General features: G+C 40.1%; 1 protein-coding gene across 5 annotated transcripts in view; it reads left to right on the forward strand.

Moving 5' to 3' along the window:
- Positions 1-22,390, forward strand: part of CACNA1C (calcium voltage-gated channel subunit alpha1 C) — a 414,418-nt gene that overhangs the window by 205,890 nt on the left and 186,138 nt on the right. For all 5 annotated transcript variants that reach the window (XM_021535026.3, XM_021535027.3, XM_021535028.3 and 2 more), the window contains exons 4-5: positions 14,515-14,654; positions 21,546-21,685. In XM_021535026.3, the coding sequence (XP_021390701.1) occupies positions 14,515-14,654; positions 21,546-21,685 (280 nt within the window). The remainder of the gene's footprint in view (positions 1-14,514; positions 14,655-21,545; positions 21,686-22,390) is intronic.

Below are 22,390 nucleotides of genomic sequence, written 5' to 3' on the forward strand. Positions count from 1 at the left end.
TTCTGTTCAAACCCTACAGACAGCTGCATCCCTGATGAGACAAATCTGGCTGCACCTTGAGGCCATGGGCATCTATTAGAGCCTCAGGAATACAAAAGTTAGGGCTAGAAGATACCCTGGCAGGGCATTTAATCATCCTACCCCAGAGGAGAATTTAACCTCTAGGGATTTAAAGTCTGTAAGCTTCCCAGCCAATGTGCTCTGTCACAGCCTTCTCACCATTACTGGCATCCCAAGAAAATGGGATGGGAAATCATTGATGTCCGTCCTGAACCTTCTTTATGCCAGTGTAAAGCCATTATTCCCTGTGGTATCCAAAGTTAAAGTGGGCAAATGAATTATTCCCCACCTCTCTGCAGTAGTCTAGAGCCTTGTCTTGATTTACCTTCTCTGTGCTGAATGGTCTCACCACAGCTTTTCCTCTCAGGTAGTTTTTGTACCCTTCAGGAGATCCCTGTTAATCTCTCTTGGATCATCCCCAGTCCATCCATGCATCCTTTCATTCACAGAACTTCAGCCAAGCTTTCACCCCCACTGCGTGGAGCAGAAGGAATTTTTCTTGCATCTTGTGGCTCGTATGTTTGTTTACACATCCTAGTGTGGTGTTTGCCTTTTTTGTTTTGCAATAGCATGACACTGAGTCACATTCAGTATGTGATTGACCATATAACCCCTGCAGCCTTCTCTGAAGATCCAAAGCACTTACGTGATGAGACAAACTTATCCTTTCAGTCTGGCAATCTCATCCTTTCAGGCAGCTCCAGAAGACTTGTGGGATAATTCAGCCCTATTAGTTTCATATCTGGCAAGCTGTACAAGAGATTTCACTGTCAGTTCCCATTTCTGTGCAACAGCCCAGCTAACTATAATATAGTGCAGTGAATGTAAAAGCACTGGTTCTTGGTAATTGAACTTTTCATGAAGGGAATGATTGCAGAAGGAAAACTAATTAAAATTAAAGAATTTCCCTTAATTATTTTATTTTATGGCATTTGCCATAGGCTGGTGGTTTCATAGTCCTCATTGCTTATGTTTTTTTTTTTTTTTTTAATCTCCTTGTGAAAACAAATTGAGTTTGAAATAAAGCAGGGTGAGACAGCCGAGGAGAGTGAAGCAGAGGACATGCATGTGACAGAGCTGTTTGGAATATAAGTTGTGGAAAGTAGCTTGTGGAGTCATGCTCAGGGGCTTAAGACATGTCCTTGTTGCATGCTATCCTATGAATGTTTTTCTACTTCTTCATGAATCCTGATGGATTCCATAAGGAATAAATTTTTAGGAGGGAAGAAAGTATTTTGGAAAATTTCAGTTTAGACCAACTAACTAAAATGAGAAGACTTCAGCAGAACACAAAAGTGTTTGTGAAAATTGAATCATCGGCTCCTTTTTCATTCATAAAATATTCTATGAATGAATTTTAGGTTGCTGTGTTTGTTCTTGTAGTCTGTCAAAGGATAAGGAAAAACTGAGGATTGAGCAGTGCTTATTACCTGCAAAACTGGCTCCCCTTCCATCTGTGTGTTACTAACAGTACCAAAGACAGAACAGAATGAAGGAGCAATATCAGCATTTTTTTTCCATGTCTATGTTTGTTCTTTTAACACCCTTTTCAATGTTTCATAAATAATAGCAGCTTATTCCATTTAATTATAGTTTTTAATTAGTTCCCCCACTGAACTCAAACATTAGCACAACACTGCCTTAGCACAGTTTGTAGACAACTAAAAGAAAATGTTAAAATCCCTCAAGTCTGTGCAATTTGATTTTGTGTTAGTGTAGAATATTTTTGGTGTTACTAAGCCAAAGTTTACTGTCCTCTGTTTTTCTCAGTTCTTACTTGTACAGACCTTCTAGAAGTTGGTGGAAATCACATCCATAGAAAGACTTAATTTAAAATCTTTTTTCAAAATCAGGTCTTTGTTTCACGAGAAATTTCATCGTATTTGTCAAATTCATGGTTTTTAGGGTTTTTTTTTTTCCTATGCTAGGAGCTGGGTCTTGGCCAGCAGCAAGGCAAGTTATGTGTTTAGTGTGTTGCTGGTTGGTCAGAACAATAGTCAGGATGAAAAACTTGGAAGACATCCATTACAGCAGCCTATAACATTAATAGCATTAAAAATAATTTTTCAGACAGATCAATATGAACCCTGTTTGTTCTGAGCCTGAGGCTGATTGAAGAGAAAGGGAGCCTTGGGAACAGAGCGAGTGAAAACACTGAGTGTAACATCTTATTTTCATCAAGTGAACACAAAATCTTTGAAATTCAAGTCCATTTGGCAGGATGCTTGCCAGCCCTCAGCGCTCTGATGTAGAGGAAATCTGGCTGAGTTCTTAGAGCTGTTTGCACTGGGTTTGTTCCCTCTGAGTGATGGGTGCCATAAGAATTTGACTTAAATGATAAAAGGGAATTCTGGTTGTGGGTGGGATTTAGATCTTTATTTTTTTTTCAGACAGGCCAGCTGAAATCTAATTTTCCCTTTAGACAGAGATCCCACAGCCTGCATTGCCTGCAGGAGACAGAGCTGCCCTTGCAGCCAGGGAATATAGGAAAAATATACCTTTTTGCAAACCAGCCAGAAGCTAATCAAGCTAAGTTTAATTAATGAACATTATAGGATATTAATAAGATTCTTGACCTCACATTGTCCAGACTCTAATATTTTTCTTAGTTTTTAATTTTATCTGCATGAGAATAAATATTGTCTTAAGAGTTTATCATAGTAAAAGAAAATACAGGTACATGGGATGCCTCTCCTTTCTTCTGTCATGATAATTAGAGCTCACCACATTTATTTACAAACTTTTCAATTGCAAAAAATGGTATGGGTGCAATCTTCATTCTTTATTAGTGTCTGAACATAATTAAAAATCCTTCTTCCTTATTTTTAACTAATTAAATGCATTAGCATGTATTAACCCATTTCATAGCTGTTTCTCTTTTTTTTCTCCATTTTCATTCTTGCTGGTTTGCCAGTCAGGCTGGTGAAAATAGATGTATTGTCTGAAAAATTTCAGTGTTTCAAAACTTGGTTTTGTTGAATATTAGAAAGAAAAGTTGGAAGTATTCTAAATGCAATATTCCCCTTGTCTGCAAAGGGATATTTATTCTCAGAGAGTTTCAGAAAGTGCAGAAATAGCAGAGCCTCATGTTTAAACATTTTTATTGAACAAAAATGTTTTAACATTCCCAGATCTGTGTGTTTGGCTTGTTTGAAGCAAATCCAAATATTTTTTAATGGCACAACCTTGTGCTACTCTGCAGCCACCCCAGCACTGCCATGAGCTCTGTGGAGCTGGTGGAGTGTCCTGCAGGTTGGGGGTACCCCAGCCTGGCTGGGCAGGAGCTGGTGGCATCCAGTAAGAGTATTAGCTTCTCTTTATCCTTACAATACACACACCTTAAGAGGATGAGGCACACACTTGTCTTACAAGAAATGAAAATTCCTGCCCTGGTTTGACTGGAGGAGACCAGGCAAGAATCTGAATTCCATTTTCCAGCTTCTTGTCCTTGAGTCTATTTTGCATCTGCAGTGAGGGTCAGCAGAGTGGCTCTTGGGAGTCAACCAAGGGACTGAAGAACTGGCAAAATTCTTCGGGTTTTGTGTTTTGGGTTTTTTTTGTTTGTTTTTGTTTGTTTGTTTGCCTAAATTAGCAAAACCTGCTAAAAACTAAAGCACTTCTTTCACTTCTTGCCCAGAAAGTTATGCTTCCCTGCAGAGCTGCAGCCCTGTGAGCTTTATCTGTTTAAAATGAAATCAATTGCTATTCTCTGGGTACTGCACAGGTCACAGTCATGTTTTTAATTACCAATTAGCCTTCCATTAAGGAAATAAAATGAGTTTTATGTGCTGGTTGTCAGAGGTACTTATATCTGCCTAATTTCATGTGTCCTGTCTGTTCAAGCAGCAAGAAACCAAAGAGAAATTTATTCAGGGGTAGTAAACAAAACATGGAAACCTTTGTCCCACAAAAGGAAAGATGGAGCTTGAAATGAAGAAGCTGCAAGGACTTTTCATTTTTTCATCCCCTTAGGTTGTGTTTTTCCTGTCTGCCTTGAGCACTGTGAACAGAATGTTAAATAGTCTCTGAAGTTACTAATCGAAAGAAAAGTCACACACATGTGCACACTCTCTCTCTCTGTCCCTTTCTCTCTTCCTTTCATACATGCACGTTGTGTGTTTGTATGAATGGGTACAGAGAAACGCCAATCCTAGAAGGCTGAGCTGTGGGACCAATTTATTTGCTGAGAAAATTCAAGAGGGAGAGGTTATAAATAGTCATAAATTCAATTTATTTACAAAGCATTCCCTGTCAGGCATCACCACACAAACAATTATGAAAGAATTGTAGTAGATTAAAAACATAAATTAGAGCATCCCAAAATGTGCAAGAGTGGTGGGATTAAAATGCGTTTGACAGAGATGTTTCAAAAGTGGGATGTGGTGAGGTGTTCTGGGTGGTCAGGCAGAGAGAAAAGTCTAAAAACAGGGGTCCAGGGCCAGATTTCTGCAGGGGCTGTCTTGCAGCTCTGTCTCTTAGCTCAGTGGTTGAGAGTGATCCACAGAGAGTCTAAATATTGCTGGGTGTGTCCATGGTTTATTGAGGAGCCCGTGTTTTCTGAGATCTCTTCCTAGGAGAGCTGCCCAAATCCTCCTTCCTTTGGCTGCTTCTCCTTTCTGGAAATGCTCTCTGTGTCAAGGGCTCCTAGGGAAGAGGCAGCACCAACTCTTCTGGCAACTCAGCACATGGGGGTGCAAGTTTGGGTTCCCCAAAAAGCAAAACAAAAGCAAAAAATATCAAATAAACAAAAAAAAAAAACCACAAAAGAAAAGCAACCCCACCAAAACAAAACAAAAACCAAAGCAACAAACAAATAATAACAACAAAACAAACCCCAATTTTCTGAGAGAAATGATTCTTCATTAAGTTAAGGAAATGGAATATAACTCTTCCACACCTCTTATCCATGAAGGGATTGTAAAAATCCTTGGCACATAGAAAGTCTCATTATATGTATATTTTCAACGGAACTCACTATCCCCATGTTGAGCTCTATTGGCAATTCAGTCCTTCATTTTGGAGCCAAATTTTTGGTCATCTTTCTGGAAAGATGACTGAATACAACCATGAATGTTTCTCAGTGTGCCTGTTCATGTGGCATGTCTAAGTTTATAGGACAGACAAATCATAGTTGACATAAAGTTGATTGCAAGCAGTTAAATCATCAGCTCCTGAAATCATATCAATGATTAGAAACTAATAAATCTCATGGGGGCAAGGTTACTGTGGCAGGCACATTCTTCTCTCTCTCAGGATTTTTCATAGAGGAGCACAGAGGAAAGAAAGATAAAACAATTTCTATTTCTGCTCCTTGTTTTTCCCATGTGGAATGTGTTTGGGGGATTGTTTACCTGGGGTGATTGCTTGATTGGATTCTGGTGAGAATTGTTTGAGCCTGATGGCCAATCCAACCCACCTGTGGCTGGACTCTCAAGAGAGGGTGACAAGTTGTGAGTTAGATATGGTAGTTAGAAGCAGTAAGTATGTAGTTTTAGTATCTCCTTTAAATAATATATTAATGTATTTTAGTATAGTTATAATAAAGAAATCATTCAGCCTTCTGAACTGGAGTCAAACATCATCATTTCTTCCCACCAAGTTCACCTACATTTACAATAGGTCACTTTTTAGCAGTCAGATGGTTGGGTTTCACGTTTGTTAAGCTTCATGCTTACCACTAAGAATGTTAGGGGCTCATTGAAAAAGGATGTACTGAAAGCACTGATGGTCAGATTAAAGTGATATTGTGATGAGAACTCCAGACCTACCCCTTTAGGGCTGGGATCATGGGTGGTACAAAACACGAAAATCATCAGAGCTGTTGTTGCTGAGGTCACGTAGGCTGTTTCCAAAAGCAAGGGTGCTGGTGTATCTTGCTTAGATGATGCACTCTGGAGAAGACCTTTTAAAAACTGTCCTAATGAATCATTATTTAATTAGATAGCTCTCTAGAATCTGTCCTTAAGTGGAGATAAATACACACACACAGAGAGTTCTGTCTGGCAACAAAACACTCGATATTTAACACTAGCATGTTTTTTTAAGGTTAATAATGATTTTAAAAATTAATTAAGCGGTGCACTGAAATGCTCTGTGGCTGCTGGAGTTGTGTATTTCACTGTGTACGTGATTGAGTGCAGACACCTGAGCATGGTGGGTAGCCAGTTCCTCACTTATCTGAGTCATTTTTGGAGCTGGATGAGACACATATGCCTTGTGATAATCTGTTAGATACAGCTGCTGTACTGGGGCTGCTCTGATTTAAATGGATGTTTCTGGTACCCTGGTCTTGACCAGTGGCTGGTAGATAGAAAAACAGTGGGAGTGTTTCTAATGGCTGTGTTAACCTTGGGAGATGACACTGGGCTGCCTCAAAAATGCAGAAAGGAAACCAGTAACAGCTTCTTCTCGGGGTGAATTCAATTCCTGGGCATGGTAGCAATACCTTGCCAGCTTTTAATTTCTATGCAGAGACCTTAAATGAGGCTCTCTGGCATAAACTTTATGCTGCCTTCTCTGATTTTGCTTCCTTCTAGAAGGGTAATCTCTTATTGGTCTGATCAAAATATAAAGTGACAGTTCATTTCAGTTTAATCAGAGTAGTGGACCAAAACAAAAAAAAAATAATAATAGGATACAACCTTCTTTGCCTCTTCAGAGCTGTTCAGTTTGGAATATTGTTCACAGCCTGTTTGTATGGCTTCAGTTCTTGGTCATGCCAAGGAAAATCTAAACCCATAAGGAACATATTCTCAGGATTTGACTCATATATAGACTGGATCCTATTGTTCTATTTCAGTCAAAAAAAAAAAATTAATCTTGAGCAACAATGCCCAAGAGATATCTGCTATTACTAGACAAAGACAGAAAATAAATATTTTATAAGGGTTAGACATTGTCTAATTGGCCACAGAGTTCAAGTTTTAAGTTTGAATGGATGCATAATCCTTTCTGTGTATCCAGAAAGGTGCATGCTTGACCACCACTATTATGAAGAATGAGGTATCCCACTGGAAAGTATTGGTGTACAATGGAAAGGAAATATCAAGTCTGTTAGATTATTCTGAGGGCTAGAGGCACATTTAGAGTTATGAAACATTTATTTAGAGTCTGAGAAAAAAATATAGGCTGAATGGGGATTTTTGTAGGTTTTCTAGTTCAAATTCTATCTCCAAGAAGGACTGTCTTCAAAATTAATCAAATTGTTCAGAACCTTCTCTAGTATAAAGGTTTCAAAACAATATTCCTATTGTATTGCCATCCAAATGTTATTGGCATGCTACCCCTTTCTGAAATTTAGGCTCCCAATAGTTACATTATTATTACTTGGGCTTGTTTTCCCACACTCTGTTAGTGAAAAATGTAGGTGAAAGGATGATAAACCAGAGCAGCAGTGGCATTCATCATCTGTGTTCTGGTTTGAGTGAGCATGAACTTGCTGACTGGAAGGGAAAGTGTGTTTGCACTAGATAACGAGCACAGGGGATTGACCCCTGTCCCAGGGTGACTTTATGATGCTTGTATCCCCAGCTGTCTGTTCTGTTTATGCTGGATATTAAGTTCTGCACCTTTAAGACTGATTCTGAGAGTGAAGGGGGAGAAAAATGGTGGGCAAAAAGTCCATGAAAATGACTTGCTGAATTTGCCATCTCTTCAGAACAGCAAGAGGTTTTATTGTTTAATGTTAATTTTTTATGCTTGTGAATAATCTGCTTGTTAAACATACAGGGCTTTTCCACTTTTCTCCAAGGAAATCTTTTCCCAAACCAGTTGGGGGTGGGGCTGCTTGAATCTGCTTTCTAGAGGGACTGCTTTGGAAGTTTCTTCCTAAAACAGGACAACCCCCTTCTACCTCAGCTCTGCAATAAAATTGGACTCTGACATACAGCATAGTTCCACTAAACCTGTAAATAAATTCAACTTGATCCTTGCCAAAGTGCTCTAAGAAAAACTAGCACCTTATAGGCTAAATTGTGCAAAAGAGTTCTGCATGAAGTATTCATTGATTTGCCAAGAAACCCCTGAATATAGGCATGTGTATGAGGCCTGTAATAATTTAAAACTATTTGTGTTCTCTCTTCTATTCATTCCAGGGGAAGTTCTTTAAATACATCGTGGGCACTTTGTGAATTATCACAAAGTACCAAAGGCTGGCTTGCACTATATTCCTGTTTTATAATTGCTTCTTTCAGATTAGTGAGAAGTCTGTCTTTCACTTATTCTTGTGTTGGACACCTTAAAGCCAGATGTGAGCGAATTCCCATTTACCAGGGGTCAATTAAAAGTTGGTATTTCTGCTCATTTGAAAGTCTGACATGATCTTTGGCTGGAGTGCAGAGAAGGCAGTGCTGATTATATTTGAAAATCAAGCTTTTCAGAAGCCCTCCTGACTTCTCTTTCTGTTACCAAAATGGTGGGTTAATCTTTAGTTCAGTAGTAGTCACCCACTTTTTTCTTTGGCCTTGTTTTGTCAGGTAAAATCAGATAGTGTTCTTCTGCTCTAATTTTTGGGGTATTCTTTTTGAGGAAGGTGTAGAAGGAATGCTGTATTTTAGGACCAGAAATAGCAGCAAATGGAGTTATGTTCAACAGTATGGCATCTTATCATCCCTTTCTCTCTATTAAATGGATATGACCACTTGTTTCCGCAGTGACAGCAGTTTTAAGGAGAAAACAAAACAAAAAAAAAACCCCAAAAAAACCCCAAACAAATCCAAACATATTCTGTCCTTTAACTGTTATTCCCTCATGTATATTTATGTCTATTCCCTTGTATGTTTTCATGCATACTTAGCTGAAAATGTCTTCTGAGTAACTAAGTATACTCAGAAGTAACTCACTGTCAACAAACCTGTCTTAACAACTTCTTTATTGAATAGATCCTCTGAGTGCACACACGTGGCTCTTCCTCACTGAAGGTCATGGTTATTCATGTTAGCAGTAGTCTCCAGGTTATCATATTCACGCAGTGATGATCTCCATATTCCAGATGTGATGATAACCTGTAATTCAAGAATCATTAAACCTTTTTTCATGGAGTCTCTGGGCCATCTTTCCCAGCACTACAGCTCAGGCTCCTTACTGACTATCAGAAAAGATTGTTTTCCCTACTAGGGGAAGGTCTGAGTGCTTCCACTCTGATTCATATCTTTCAGAGCCTATTTCCACAAGCATTGCCAAAACATCCTATATGACAGAGGCCCTTAAAATACTGCTGTTTTCCTTGGATATCTGGGTATTTGCATTACTGAAGAGATGTATTCTCTTATGTTTAAGGGAGCTTTAGGGAATAATAATGCAGGCTCAGATGTAGCTAAGGTCAAACAGGCAGCCCCATAAAGGTTCTAACTGCGCACCGCTTGTGACTCGTTATTTCAAACATATAAACTGTAGTTTTTGAAACATGGTTTGTAGCAAGCTGGTCAGAGTGCAAGGAGAGAAAGACAGCAAAGTCTGAGAAAACATTTAGTGACCATATTTTAGATTGTAAGCTCTTTTGACTGGTGTGCATGAAATGCAAGAACCTGATTGTGATTTAATCTTTCTTGCAATGAAAATGTTATAACCAAGCTGTGCTGATGGATGGATGGTGTTTAGAGAGCTGGGATAAAGATATAGTGAATCATTCTGATGACCATTTCTCAGAAACAGCACTGGTCTACTCACTTTCTGACAGGAGAAAAGCCTTATGACACCCTAGAGTAATTTCCTTGTATTTCCTGTTTTCAGGCTCCTTTTATGAACCCAAGATGACATTAGCTACAGTTTAAAAATTATAAACAAAACCAAACCTATGACTTCTGTGGAAGACACATGGGATTAGAGGGGTTTCATACATTGTGCAGTAATCCTCTTTGGGTAATATATCTTAGAGCCTTAAGAGTAAGTTAATATTTGTTTCTTTGTTATGAGTGAGATGATGTACAGGTTGCTTCTCGGCAGTGTTAGTGCTGGCTGATCTATCAGCTAGGGTAGCTGTTGGTCATGTCCTGGATCTACAAAAAACCCTAAAGTCAAGCAGGGGTGCAGCCAGCCCTAGATGTGTGCTCCAGGGACTGTTCCACTTTCTAAAAGTTTTATCTTTTCTCTTCAAGTCATATTTTGTTGATGTTTTTCCTTTGGTTTTCAAAACATTTATGTTCCTGTTGTCCGAGGAGGAAGCTCCTGCTTTTTAATTCTGCAGCCTGCAGTATGCTTCATGTGCCTCAACCACGTGACCATAGCTCCCATTTCCAAGAGACAAATAAAAAATACTGTTCCTTCTTTTTTGCAGCTCCAAAGTTCCCTCTCTTTTGATGCTGTGGTTTGGATTAGTGTTCCAAGGAGTAATGATGTTGCTATCTCCTTTCAGTCCCACAAAGGCAGTGCTCATTTCCCTCCCTCCCTGTCAGCAGGGAACTCTCTCTGAGAGAAATAACAATATTTTTCTAGCTTGACATCTTAAAATTGCCAAATTAGCTAAAAGTACTTCTAAAAGTACCAAATTAGCTTCTCAGAGGAGTTGGGATGATGGATACCTTGCAGTGCTGTGTTCCTTGGGAGATTGAAACACTGGGCCGTGGTCTACCTCATCTGTGAGAGCAAAGGCTTCAAATGAGCAATTAAAAGTGCAGATGCCCATTTAGCAGAGACATATTCATTGTTCTGTGGCTGCTGAGGGGGAAAGACGGTCCTGTCACTTCTAACCTGAGGCAGGGAGTGGCTGAGTCACATCTCTGCCCTCTCTGGGCAAGGTGGTATCAGAATGGGGACTGCATTCCACATTCTGGGGAACTCAGTTGTGTTATGTCATTACTGAGTTATGCTCTGTTCATAAAGGCTCTTTAGTTTTATAGTATAGGAAGAAAAGGGGACACAAATTATTTAGTGGGCTTTTCAAAACCTTCTTGAGTCTGAGGAGTGGCTTTCTGAAATGGTCTTGGAGCAGCTGCACTGTTTAATCTCAGCAGTATTTTTCCTTCAGTTTTACACCCTGAAATCATTAATTTAAGTGCAGAGGATCATAAAATCTATCCTCAGCTCAACATTCTGTATCTTATGTTAATTTCAGAACCTTTTATAGAATTTTATTTTTTATTAATCTTTCCACCTTAGCTGAAGAACTATAAGGAATTTATTCAAAAAGCTTGTAGTTGCATATATGTATATATGAATGTATAGATTCATATGCATGCATGTATGTGCAATACTTTGGCATATTATTACCCCCATAACATGGTTCAACAAGCAGCATTTATTGCAATAACAAAAAGTGTCTGTATTCCCACAGGCATCTTTAGAGAGAGAAAAAGGTATGAGGCTCCTAAACCCAGCTAAATGGAGCATGTTAGTTGTTGATATATTTTCTGCTCTGTACAACACTAAATATTTTTTAAGTAGTAATTAAAAAAAAAAAAAGTTGTTCCAGAATTTTCCCAAGTCTTTTCTTTCACGGACTCCTTTTGCTGGCACTAGCACAGGTATTTCAGTGAGATTCATGGAGTGGAAAGGCTGTGCTGGCCAGGCAGAGCTGCACAGTGCTGTGGCTGTGCAGCACAAAGCCAGACAGAGCTGGCAGCAGCCTTTGTCCCTGGGGGCCAGTGATGGTGTCTGCTGTTAAATTGCTGGGCAGGGGATCAGCCTTAGGCCTTCCACTTCACCTGCTCTGCCCACCTGCTTCTAATGGGCCCTGCTGTTGAATGAGCAGGTGGGCTTCTCCACATCCCCTTGTACCATCTCAGCTGTGGCTACTCAAAGAGGTTTTAGGGCTTGCAATACTTTGCCATGAGCCCACGTGTGTTTATGGACTGAGTGTGCAGGGCAGCCTCCAAGGCAGGATGAGGAGTAGTTTGGCCCTTTGTGAGAGGGGAAAAAGCTTGCCCACAACTGTGCAAAGCCCCTGGTTGAAACAGGGAGTGAGAAAGGCTAATTGTTGGGTTGGGTTGCCATAAGGAAAAATCTTTGTTTCCATTCTCAAAGATATTCATTTGGCACTAATGAGGCCATGTCCATCTCAGGCACTGCACTCCCTACTCCCATCCTCAGTTCAGTTCAGGTTCCTCCTGCTCAGAGCCCATTTTCATCTTTCTTTAATCTCTACGCAGGCTTTGCCTTGTCCTTTCTGACATGGGGCATTGCTCCATGATGCAGAGCCCCCATAACCTGCCTGTGGGCTTGGGCCTCGGGCCATTTTGGTAGAGCCATGTGGCAGCACAAAGGTGCAGGGCACTTGGGAAGGCCACGTGTACTTCCCATCATGGGGTCATTTTGCATTTCTTTTCAGTTTTGTTCATGAGATTCCACAATAGCTGATCCTACTTTACAAATGTGTGTGTGGAGATGGATCATTTGGGTCTGCTTGGCTGTGATTTGTGTATCAGTACTCGTTCAGTTCTCAGCTGTAGTGGAAAGAGAAGGGACACTGTCAGTCCCATCCATAGAGCTCTTTCCTGTACTCAAGCCCCTGTTTTGACTCCTGGTTGCAAGCACTTACTATTAGTAGAGCTGGGAACATAATATGTATGCTGTTGTTTCCTTTTCTGAGTTCAGGGGAAGGGAAATCCTTGGTGTGCTGCTGTGTCTCCATCTGGGACAACGACAGACAAATCCTCTGCTGTGGGTGTGTTCAAAAGCTTTACTACTGGATCAGATAACTGCAGAATGATACTTTTGCTTTTTTCGGCATTCCTTGTACTAAGCACTGGGGGATACTGCAAGCATTGGGAAAGCATTGTCTGAGGCAAACCAGCAATATTTTAAAGCACAAACATGTGCCTGCTACTGTCGGATGGAGTTTCTCAGTCTTTTAAAATATCACGTTAATGTAAACATGCAGATGAACAGGCAATTGCTTTTTTTTTTTTTTTTTTTTTTTGTTCTGCAGGCTTCTAGTGAGTTGTTAATTACCTGGAGCTGGATGGAAGATATTCAAATGGGCAGCTGCCAAATGATGGAACTAATTTTTTTGTAATCCTGTTCATTCTATATTGCTGTATAATATGAAAATATCATACATGCATTCAGCTGGACAGAAGAACAGGGCAGTTGCAATTTGGAGCAGAAAAGAAAAATAGTGATCTGTCTGTTGTGCTAGGTATCCTTTAAGATATGTCACGAATGCCTAGGATGTTTTAATGTCTATTTCTCTCAGATTTTATTTCTTCCATGTGAACTTCTAATGACTTTGTAGTTTAACCTTGTAGGGACTTGGTCTCCTTTTGCTGTCATCTAGTTTTCATGTACTTACCTCCCACTCAGCTTGCCACGCAGCACTTGTGTAGTGATTACCTAATGCTGCAGTTTTCCTCCTACTTAGGTGGAGATCCCTACCATTTCTGCAATACTGCTGTCCTTATTCCACACTGGGGCTAAAAGCCCTGAGGATGAGAGATGGTGAGCCTTTTAGTGACTCCAAAAGCCTGCTTTCTCATCCTAAATCAGGCTCTACTGTAACTGGAAGTGCCTTTGTTTGGATGTGCTTAATTGCAGCCTGCATTTTGCAGGGAGAGGTACAATTCTGACAGAATGACTAAAAGCCTCTAGCATTAGTCAGCCTGATCTGTGAATCACTTATCACCAATATTCAGCCTACTTATTCCCCAACAGCAGAAAAGGGAATCCCAAAGAAGGCTAAGTTTGACATACACATCAGTCTCAGGTGGGCTCATCTTAATTTTCCCCATCTCTCTCCACAGTATTGCATGCAGCAAGGTTTCCTCTCCAGAGGCAGAAAGAGGGCAGGATGCAGTTCATTCTTGCCAGCTGACAATATTTGCCCTGAGGGCTGGCAACCTCCTGCTGACCCTCTCCCTTCCTGCTTTGCACAGGCCACTTCAGGGGTCAGTCCCTGCCAAGAAAAGGGCAGCAAATTTCAGAATGTAACTAAAATTTAGTGCTACTTGTACTGTTACAGGGACTTGCAAGGCTGAGGAGCAAAGCCCTCTGAGAGTGGGAGGTGTACCCTGGTGGCAGGCAGTGAGCTGGAGGCTGCAGGGCTGGACTAGGACAAAAGAAAACTTCCCGATTTGTGATTTGTTACTCGCACTAACCTGTGGCAAGCACATTTCTCTCCTTCTCAGGATTTTTCATAGAGGTGCACAGAGAGAAATGAAAGAGAAAACAGTTTCTATTTCTGCTCCATGTTTTTTCCTATGTGGAATGTGTTTGGAGAATTGTTTACCTGGGGTGATTGCTTGATTGGATTCGGGTGAGGATTATTTGAGCCTGATGGCAAATCCAACCCACCTGAGGCTGGACTCTACAGAGAGGCTCACAAGTTGTGTTAAGAGTCAGAGAAAGTAGTATGTAGTTTTAGTATCCTCCTTTTATATAGTATATTAATGTATTTTATCATAGTTATAATAAAGAAATAATTCAGCCTTCTGAATTGAGTCAGACATCGCCATTTCTTCCCATTGGGTTCACCTGTGTTTACAATACTAACCAGTGTCTCTCTTGTTCTCTTGTCTTCCCCAGGAACGAGTGGAATATCTCTTTCTCATAATTTTTACAGTGGAAGCATTTTTAAAAGTAATAGCATACGGACTTCTCTTTCACCCCAACGCTTACCTCCGCAATGGCTGGAATTTACTAGATTTTATAATTGTGGTAGTAGGGTGAGTACCAACAGTTTGTTTTTCAAGGCACTGTCCACATGGGGATAGCAGCTACCTTTGGGACCATGAGAGTGGGTCAATGCTTTGTTACATATGGGTGATGTTAGACATTGCTGTCCATTCTGTTCCTCTGGCAAACACTGTTTTAATGGTTTGCAAGACAGGGAAATTAAACTGCTCTTTGGGAACCAGAGGTAAAAAGAGAAAGCAGCCCAAAGCTGTTAGATCAAGTCAGTTGCCTGAATGTGCTTAACTGCAAGAAAATGCATTTGTTTTTAAATCTATATGAATTTTTAAAAAAATAATATCTAGGTTATCCCTTAATTAAGATTAGGAGTTTGATGACAGACAAATTCTGCCATCTTGTGAACTTTTGATGATGTTTCTCATTCTGGAAGAAAAATTTAAATCACAGGTTTTCCTACTTACAAACAAAAATAAGATACTCGGTTCAATTGCACTGCTCAGCTGGTGATTTCAACACTTTTAATGCTGACCCTTTTAATCTTTTAACCTTTCTGAAAAGTAGTTTTACTATTGTAGATTAAATTGCCACTTTGAGCTGCAACCTTTCTAATTCTCTTATTCCTCTCCATCTTTTTTAAGTTTGGCATTTAATTTATTTGAATAAAAACAAAATAATATATTATCTGCTTTTTCTGCTTAAGGGTCAGAGATAAGCAAGAGATTGGAATTGTGGTTGTTGAAGGGAAGAGGTGAAGGATAAACTACCTCTGAATACAAAGGGAACAAGCATTTCTTTGCCTGAATAATTTGTCCCATCCTCCCACCACTTCATTGTTAGAGAGTTTCATCACCCACAAAAACTTGCAGTCTTTTCACCTCTTTACCAAGGAAACCCTGCATGAACTCCTAAGGAAAATATTAAAAGGGACACTCCTAGTCATCAGAACCCTCTCATAGTTTCTGCCCCAAACCAATTTGCCTTCCTGACCATCTTTGTGCTGGCCCCAAAATATTTAATCAGCAAACTGCTGTGTGCTTCCCAATACCTCCCACTTCCCATCACCATGGATAAGAGTGGGTGGAAGGAGAATTCCCAGTGAGGGGGAGGGAGAACAGGCTGAAGCCTATTCTTAGTCTCAAGACCTCTCTGCCTCCACGTGGGCATAAAGCTTCTCCTTACAGCAATGCCCATTGTGCTTCTCCTTTTTTCCTACCCACAGACAGAGGATCCCTTAGCATGTCAGTACCTGAAAACTGGAAAATCCCCACCCCTCCCCAGGTATTGATGTCCAATTCTATCATTGGTTCTGCCTTTGAATGCCCTCAGATATCTCACCTCTTTGGAAATTGCTGCCTAAGTGGAAGAAAGATTGAAGAACAAAACTCCTGTGAATGTGATTATTCCCTTTTAATTTTTATGAGAAAGAGACATTTTAAAGAGAGGACACATTGCCTCCTCTTTTTTCCATTGGATGTGAGAGAGCAGGACTCCAGAAATTACAGAACAGGATTATATCTAGTTTAAGTACAGTCCTTTTCAATTTTCCTTCGAGGGCAGTTAATCAGCAAGATGATATTCAGCCAGAAATTAATTCCCTTGCCAATGACACAAGCTGCAGCTCTCAGCTCCTCTGTCTGCTTTTGCCTCCAGCAGCTCTTAGTCGCTAGATGGGGAACAAAAAATGTAACTGGGGAAGAATTACATGAGTATAATAAACATGGCCAAGACCCCAAGGTCTCTGTTAAATAGCTACAATCTCAAGTGACAGATTCCTCTTCAAGGCCAGATGGGTTCCTTTGATGTTTATCTGTTTAAACTCACTCATACAGTACCACAGCCTAGGCTGGTGCACTGCTTTTCCTCTCCACAGCCCCTCTGCAAAATCTACTTGGTGATACCATCTGTTCCTCTCCTGCCCTGTCTTCTTTTCCTAGGGGCAGTCTGAAATCCCTCAGTGACATTATATTTAAACTTCAGTATATTTGGATATTTTGCCAGGAAGGAAGCCCCATGGAAAAGGTTTAAAATAAATTTGGAAGAGAGAGAGGGAGGAGGAAGAAAGCAAGTGCTGATAACATTTCCTTGTGGTGCCTTTTTCTACCTATTGATGGAGCTATTGGAGAAAGTTGAGTAATTTGAAGAGTGGGACAGAGGGCAGAGAGATTTGGTGTGTGGGACAAAGGATGGTGTGACTGTGGTAATTGCCATTTGTGCTTGCTCTGCCTTACCAATCATCTCTAATTTTCAAAGATTTTCAAAACATTGGCTAGGTGGAAAGCACTTCTTCAAGTACTGTTACAAGTTAAAGGAGAAAAAAAAAGACAGATTTTAGATTTTTCAAATCTACCTGTACTCAGTTCACCAATAACTTCAATAGATAATAGCACATCTGGCTTCCTTTACCTTAAAATGAACTAGTCAGTAGAGTAAGAGGAAAATGGACATGTGTAGGAGCAAGTATAAGTTTTAGAGAGGAGTCACAGTTCCTGTAAAAATGTTTATGACAATGTGCCTGTATACTTTCCCCTGCCTTCTGAAGTTAGGTCCCCTGGTATCCAAAGAGATTTTAGAGTCAGTGATTCTAGCAAGGCCATAGGAATATGGAACTGCAGCAGAGGGAAGCACTGAACACAGCTTCTCTGTTTTCTGGTGAGAGGATACATTTTAGACTGTAGGCTTGTAGCAGCTTATCAGTCTTGAAGTGTGGGAGACCTGTTTATTCATCAGCTATGTATTTTAGAGTTTGAATCTGCCTTCTCTTTAAATAGCCTCTGACCTTGCTATAGCAGCACTTTAAATGCTGCTTTGAAGAATGTCTGTGTGAAGGTATCAATCAGAGGCTCTACCAACATTATTAATTAATAGTAGAAACCAGACCCCTAAGCCATGCAATGAGGCACAACCCACAAGCACTAATGGTTAGGCAAATTGTCTCCCACTTCCTTCATTTTTGCTATCCCTCTTTAGGAAAACACTAAAACTGTCAGATATCACAGTGATGTCCCTTAATATTATGAAATTTCTCTTGAGAGAAGACCAGCTTGACAATATTGTGATGGAAGAATATCTGTCTTTCCTGGCTGTGGTTTGTCTGCCAAGAACAGTCATTCTCCAAGGACCTGTAACTACTGCCAGAGAAATAGATGTTGTAATTTGAAGGAACTATTATAGTCTAACTTGGGAAGGTAAGCAGTGAAGATACTTGGACAAAATCTGAAGTCAGAACAGAATGGAAAATGTGGTCACAATTTCTGTCTTACTGAAGACCTGTGGGGAGTTTCTAGAGGGAAGATCAAAACATTTTCACACTCACAAATCACAGGTGAACTGTAAAACACTGTGGAAAAAAAACCTTTGTGTTTTACTTTTTTTTATACCTAAGAGGATTTTTTTTTCAGCCATGTTTTTCTTCTGACTTTTTGCCTTAGAAATACCAAGGCCTCTGTTTTCTTCCTATATTTTGGAGGCCCTTGACAAGTTCTTTTTTATGCTATAAAAATCACAGTGTACTCCCCACAGAGGAAGAGATGAAGAGCAGGTTACAGCCTTGTCATGATGCTGTTGGGGTCATCTAGCAAAGTGAAAACCCTTTTGATATATCAAATGTCAAAAGGAAAATAGGACTACAAGAAAAAAAAAAAAAAAAAAAAAAAAAGTGAAGCAAGCTTCTTACTTCACAAGTAAATGTAAATAATCCCAAACAAAGCATGGGGCATATCCACACATGCGTGTGATAAAAATTTGGTTTTCTGCTCTTACAGTTCATGTCTGTCAGATAAATACAGTTAAGTCACAATTAATTTAGTCATGTCACAAATGAAATTCAGGTATAAAGATGATGTTAATTGTGCATCAGTGGAAAGTATGATATCCAAAATGAAAATGGGGCATGAATTTATGCTGGCAGAATGTAGTTAGGTGGAAGTCAATAAAGATGATGTCTTTGGAGGAGGGGAAGTTTAATGGTGAGATTTTCAGTGGCCACAATAGATTAGCCCTCTTGCCTTTTTTGTACCACCCAAACTCTTATTTCTCTGTCAGCACAGTTCTCTCACCCTATGCTTGGTGCATGCTAACTCACCTACTGATAAAGAACTGCACCTCGCTCCACTATAGCTATTGAAAACTTTCCCAAAAGGTTTTCATCAAAGAGCAGGATTTCTTACATAAGCCACAAGTGCTCTGGCCTCATCTTTTGTACCAGTAGTTTAAAATCCATCTGGCTGTTTTAGTCTCAGAAAACAATTACCTGCACAAACCAAGAGCATTAGGTGGTTGTACATCATGGATGTCTGCCCATACCCTGATTGAGGGAGCATGAGGACAAAGAAAAATTAACAAGGTATATTATAAACTTGAAGAGTGGAATAGAGATTCAGTAGATCACACTGGGCACGGTCTAGACCCCAATACAGAAGGCAAAGAGAGTGAAATAGATGAGAGAAATAAGAAGTTGTAATGCATTAGAAAAAAGTAGGATTAGTGTAGGGGAAATATAAAGCATGGAGTACATGCATTAAAGCACGATTAGCAGGAGTAATGCAATTCAAGTTTAAATGTAGGTTTTTTAAGAGGAGCAGCAGGAATTACTGCAAATTATTCCTGAAGTGCAAAAGCAGATGACTGTAGGTACCTCAAAAGAGCACATTTAGAATGCCAGTGCTGGAGCACAAAAATAAGGCCAGCTGGCCTGCAGTGGAGCTACACTAGTCTGGGAATGCAGGCTTTATCTCCAGAGGAGTGAGCTGTCCTACTGGTTGTGTTTCTGCTCCTCCTGAACTAATTTAGGACATTGATTGGGCAGCAGAATTCTAGAGTAGTTTGGTTTGCTCACTGTGCAAGTGGCAACAGGAACAGCCTTGGTGCCCAGTGCCAAGAGCTCTTTGGGAAAACATGGGGCCAGTGAAAATGGGGATCAGGAAAATGGACTCCCAGTTTTGCACAATTGGTAACTCAAGAGTTCCTTGAGATTCCTAGTCTGGGAGCTGAAAAACAATATTAGAAGCCATTTTACAGTAGATTCTTTTTCCTTTAGAAGATCCTAGGAGACTGGGACTATTGTATAAGTGTGTCACTCATCACCTATTATAGGATTTCTGTGGACTAGAAAGATAGAAATGTTTGAATGTAAAATAGAGCATATTGCTAGAGCTTAATCAGTCACTTACTGAAAATATATTAGGCCAAATTTGACCTACAGTGTTTCTATTATGAAGACCAGCAGATAATTGCAACTGTATTATTTGTGTATAAAGCTCAAGAAATACATACATTCCAATAATTCACGTTCTTTGCATCAACCCTTGTTTGTCTCTCTCTGTGATACCTGTAGTCAATGCAGTATTTCTTATAGGCTCTGTTTTTTTCTTCTCTGTATCCTGCTTCTGCAACACCTACAAACTCAGCATCCAACCTCCTCACACACAGTTTTTCCCATGCTCGTTACCTAGCTGTTAAATCTTTCTGCAATGCTTGAGGTTTTGAATAGATCCATTTAGGAGTTCCTCAGTCACAGCTGACAAGTTTTATAAGATTCTCAATATGAATTAAAAAAAAAAGAAAACAAGAAAACTAACAAAAACCTGCTTAAGAAAGGAATGTTGCATTTGCAGTCCCCTAATCCACGTTTTTGTGTGGATTTAGTGCTGGGGGAATCTGTTGATTTAGATGTTTCAGTAAATGAATCTTCATTTTAATATCCAGTAAGATTTATCTTCAGGCTGCAGGCATTGGAGCTGCTTGTTAAGCCATCAGCCAACTCAGTGTCTGCTTGACCCATGGTCTGGGAACTCTCTGTGGAATGTGGCAGTCAGGATATGGATGAGATCCTGGCAGGGGCACCGCAGACTGCAAAGTCCGTGAGAGAAACCACTGCTGTATCCAGACCTCTCCATCTGGACTGGTTCTGTCATCCCAGGAAGTTTCTTTCAAGTTGTCTGTGGTACCTCCATGGCACCTGACAGACCAAGGGGTCTCTGCCACTCCCAGCAAGCCTTATTCACAGAGCCAAACATCCATTTAGGCTGGAACAGCTCTTAACCTCTACTGAATTTGGCTGGGCTCAGGCTGAGGACTTCATGGCTGAAAGCAATATCATTAGCAAATTCATGAGGAATCTGTTCTCCCCCAAATGTACTAATGTTTTACCAGAAAAATGGAAGCTGCTTCCTGAAAGCTAATTTATTAAATCAAGTTCTTATTAACAGATAGGGCGAGCCTTCAGGTTTTTTAGAGAAGAACATTGCCTTTTCTTTCTTGCTCTGCCTTTTAAAATGCATTCTGAGTGAGACAGCTTCTCCTTAAAGCATCTACTCCTATTAGCCAAGATAAAACATTAAGGCTGTTATAATAAAACATTCTAATAATGAGACTCCTACAGTTTTGCACTCCCCTTAGCCAGTGCATCAGGGGATTTACAAATGGATCCACAAGCACACAATGTGAACATAGACTCTAAAAACTTGCCCCTTGAAGGGTCCTCGAGTTTACACCAAGTTCTACCTGCAGTGCCATTGGTAAATCTTAATTCTTTGTAAAACTGGTGGCAGATAATTAATGATTGGCTTAATTAAGGGTGATGATTTTCTCCCCCAAGGGGGATTATTGGTTAATAAAGATGGCAAAACGTTAGTAGCCCATAGCTGGCTGCAAGGAGCCATGGAGGAACGTGAAGGAGCTTTTTGTTATGTTTTTGTCTGCTTCAGAAACAAATGTTTTGCAAATGGTACAGACATCACCAATAGGCTGTTGCATATGGGAAGAGTCTGTCTCTCCTCCACCATATGGGAATGTCGAGAGGGAGGTGTGACACCCTTCACAGGTCTGTGAGATAGTTTGGGTGATATGATGGTGATGATCTCTGTTCCTGTTTAGCCCAAGCCTTGCTTGTCTGCCTACAGATTGTTTCCTCTTTCTTTTTGCAGGCTTTTTAGTGCAATTTTAGAACAAGCAACCAAAGCAGATGGGGGGAATTCAATAGGAGGAAAAGGTGCCGGATTCGATGTTAAAGCACTGCGGGCTTTCCGAGTACTACGTCCACTACGGCTGGTGTCTGGAGTTCCTAGTAAGTAATGCCATTGTTTTCTTCTCAGCTATGTCTGTGGTGTGGCATGCAGCAGGAGATTTTTTGTAACAATTTTGAAGATGGAGCACGGTACAGATTATTTTTGGTGTGTGGGGGAAGACTTTTTTCAAATGTATGTATTTGTGAAAGGCGTGATATTAATCAAAGGATGACCAAAGTAGAGCTGAAAAGGAATGGAAGTCTCATGGTATGTCAGTTTGATTGTGCAACCTTTTTAAATAATGAAAGAGGAAGGAGATCTAGGAGATTTGTGATTTCAAGCATAAAATCCTTTAAATGGTGAAGTTTGGTATTATAAATTTTTTTACTTTGATGGAAATTCTGTATGGTCATATATGTTGATTTTGGAGGGAGAAGAACCTTTTCATTAAAATTGCATTTTCTTCTCTGCATGTGATGTTTAGATCAAGAGAACTGGGAACAGTTTAGAAGCAGCAGAATACAGAACAATGACATACTCACCGTCTCAGTCTGATTTGCTTAAATTATTTGTAATGCCTCTGAGAAAATCCTCAAGCAGCCTTTGATAGTCTTTCATCCCTTTTCTTGTTTACAATGAAGCTATGAGTAACTAAGTCTGGTAGTTCCATTGTGGAGGTGGAATATGGACATGACAATGTGGGAAAATTATATCATTTTGCTTGAGAGTTTGTTATGGATGGGACCGGTTTACCTTATGGAGAG

Source organism: Lonchura striata, chromosome 5 (assembly GCF_046129695.1).
Source record: "Lonchura striata isolate bLonStr1 chromosome 5, bLonStr1.mat, whole genome shotgun sequence".
Classification (NCBI taxonomy): domain Eukaryota; kingdom Metazoa; phylum Chordata; class Aves; order Passeriformes; family Estrildidae; genus Lonchura; species Lonchura striata.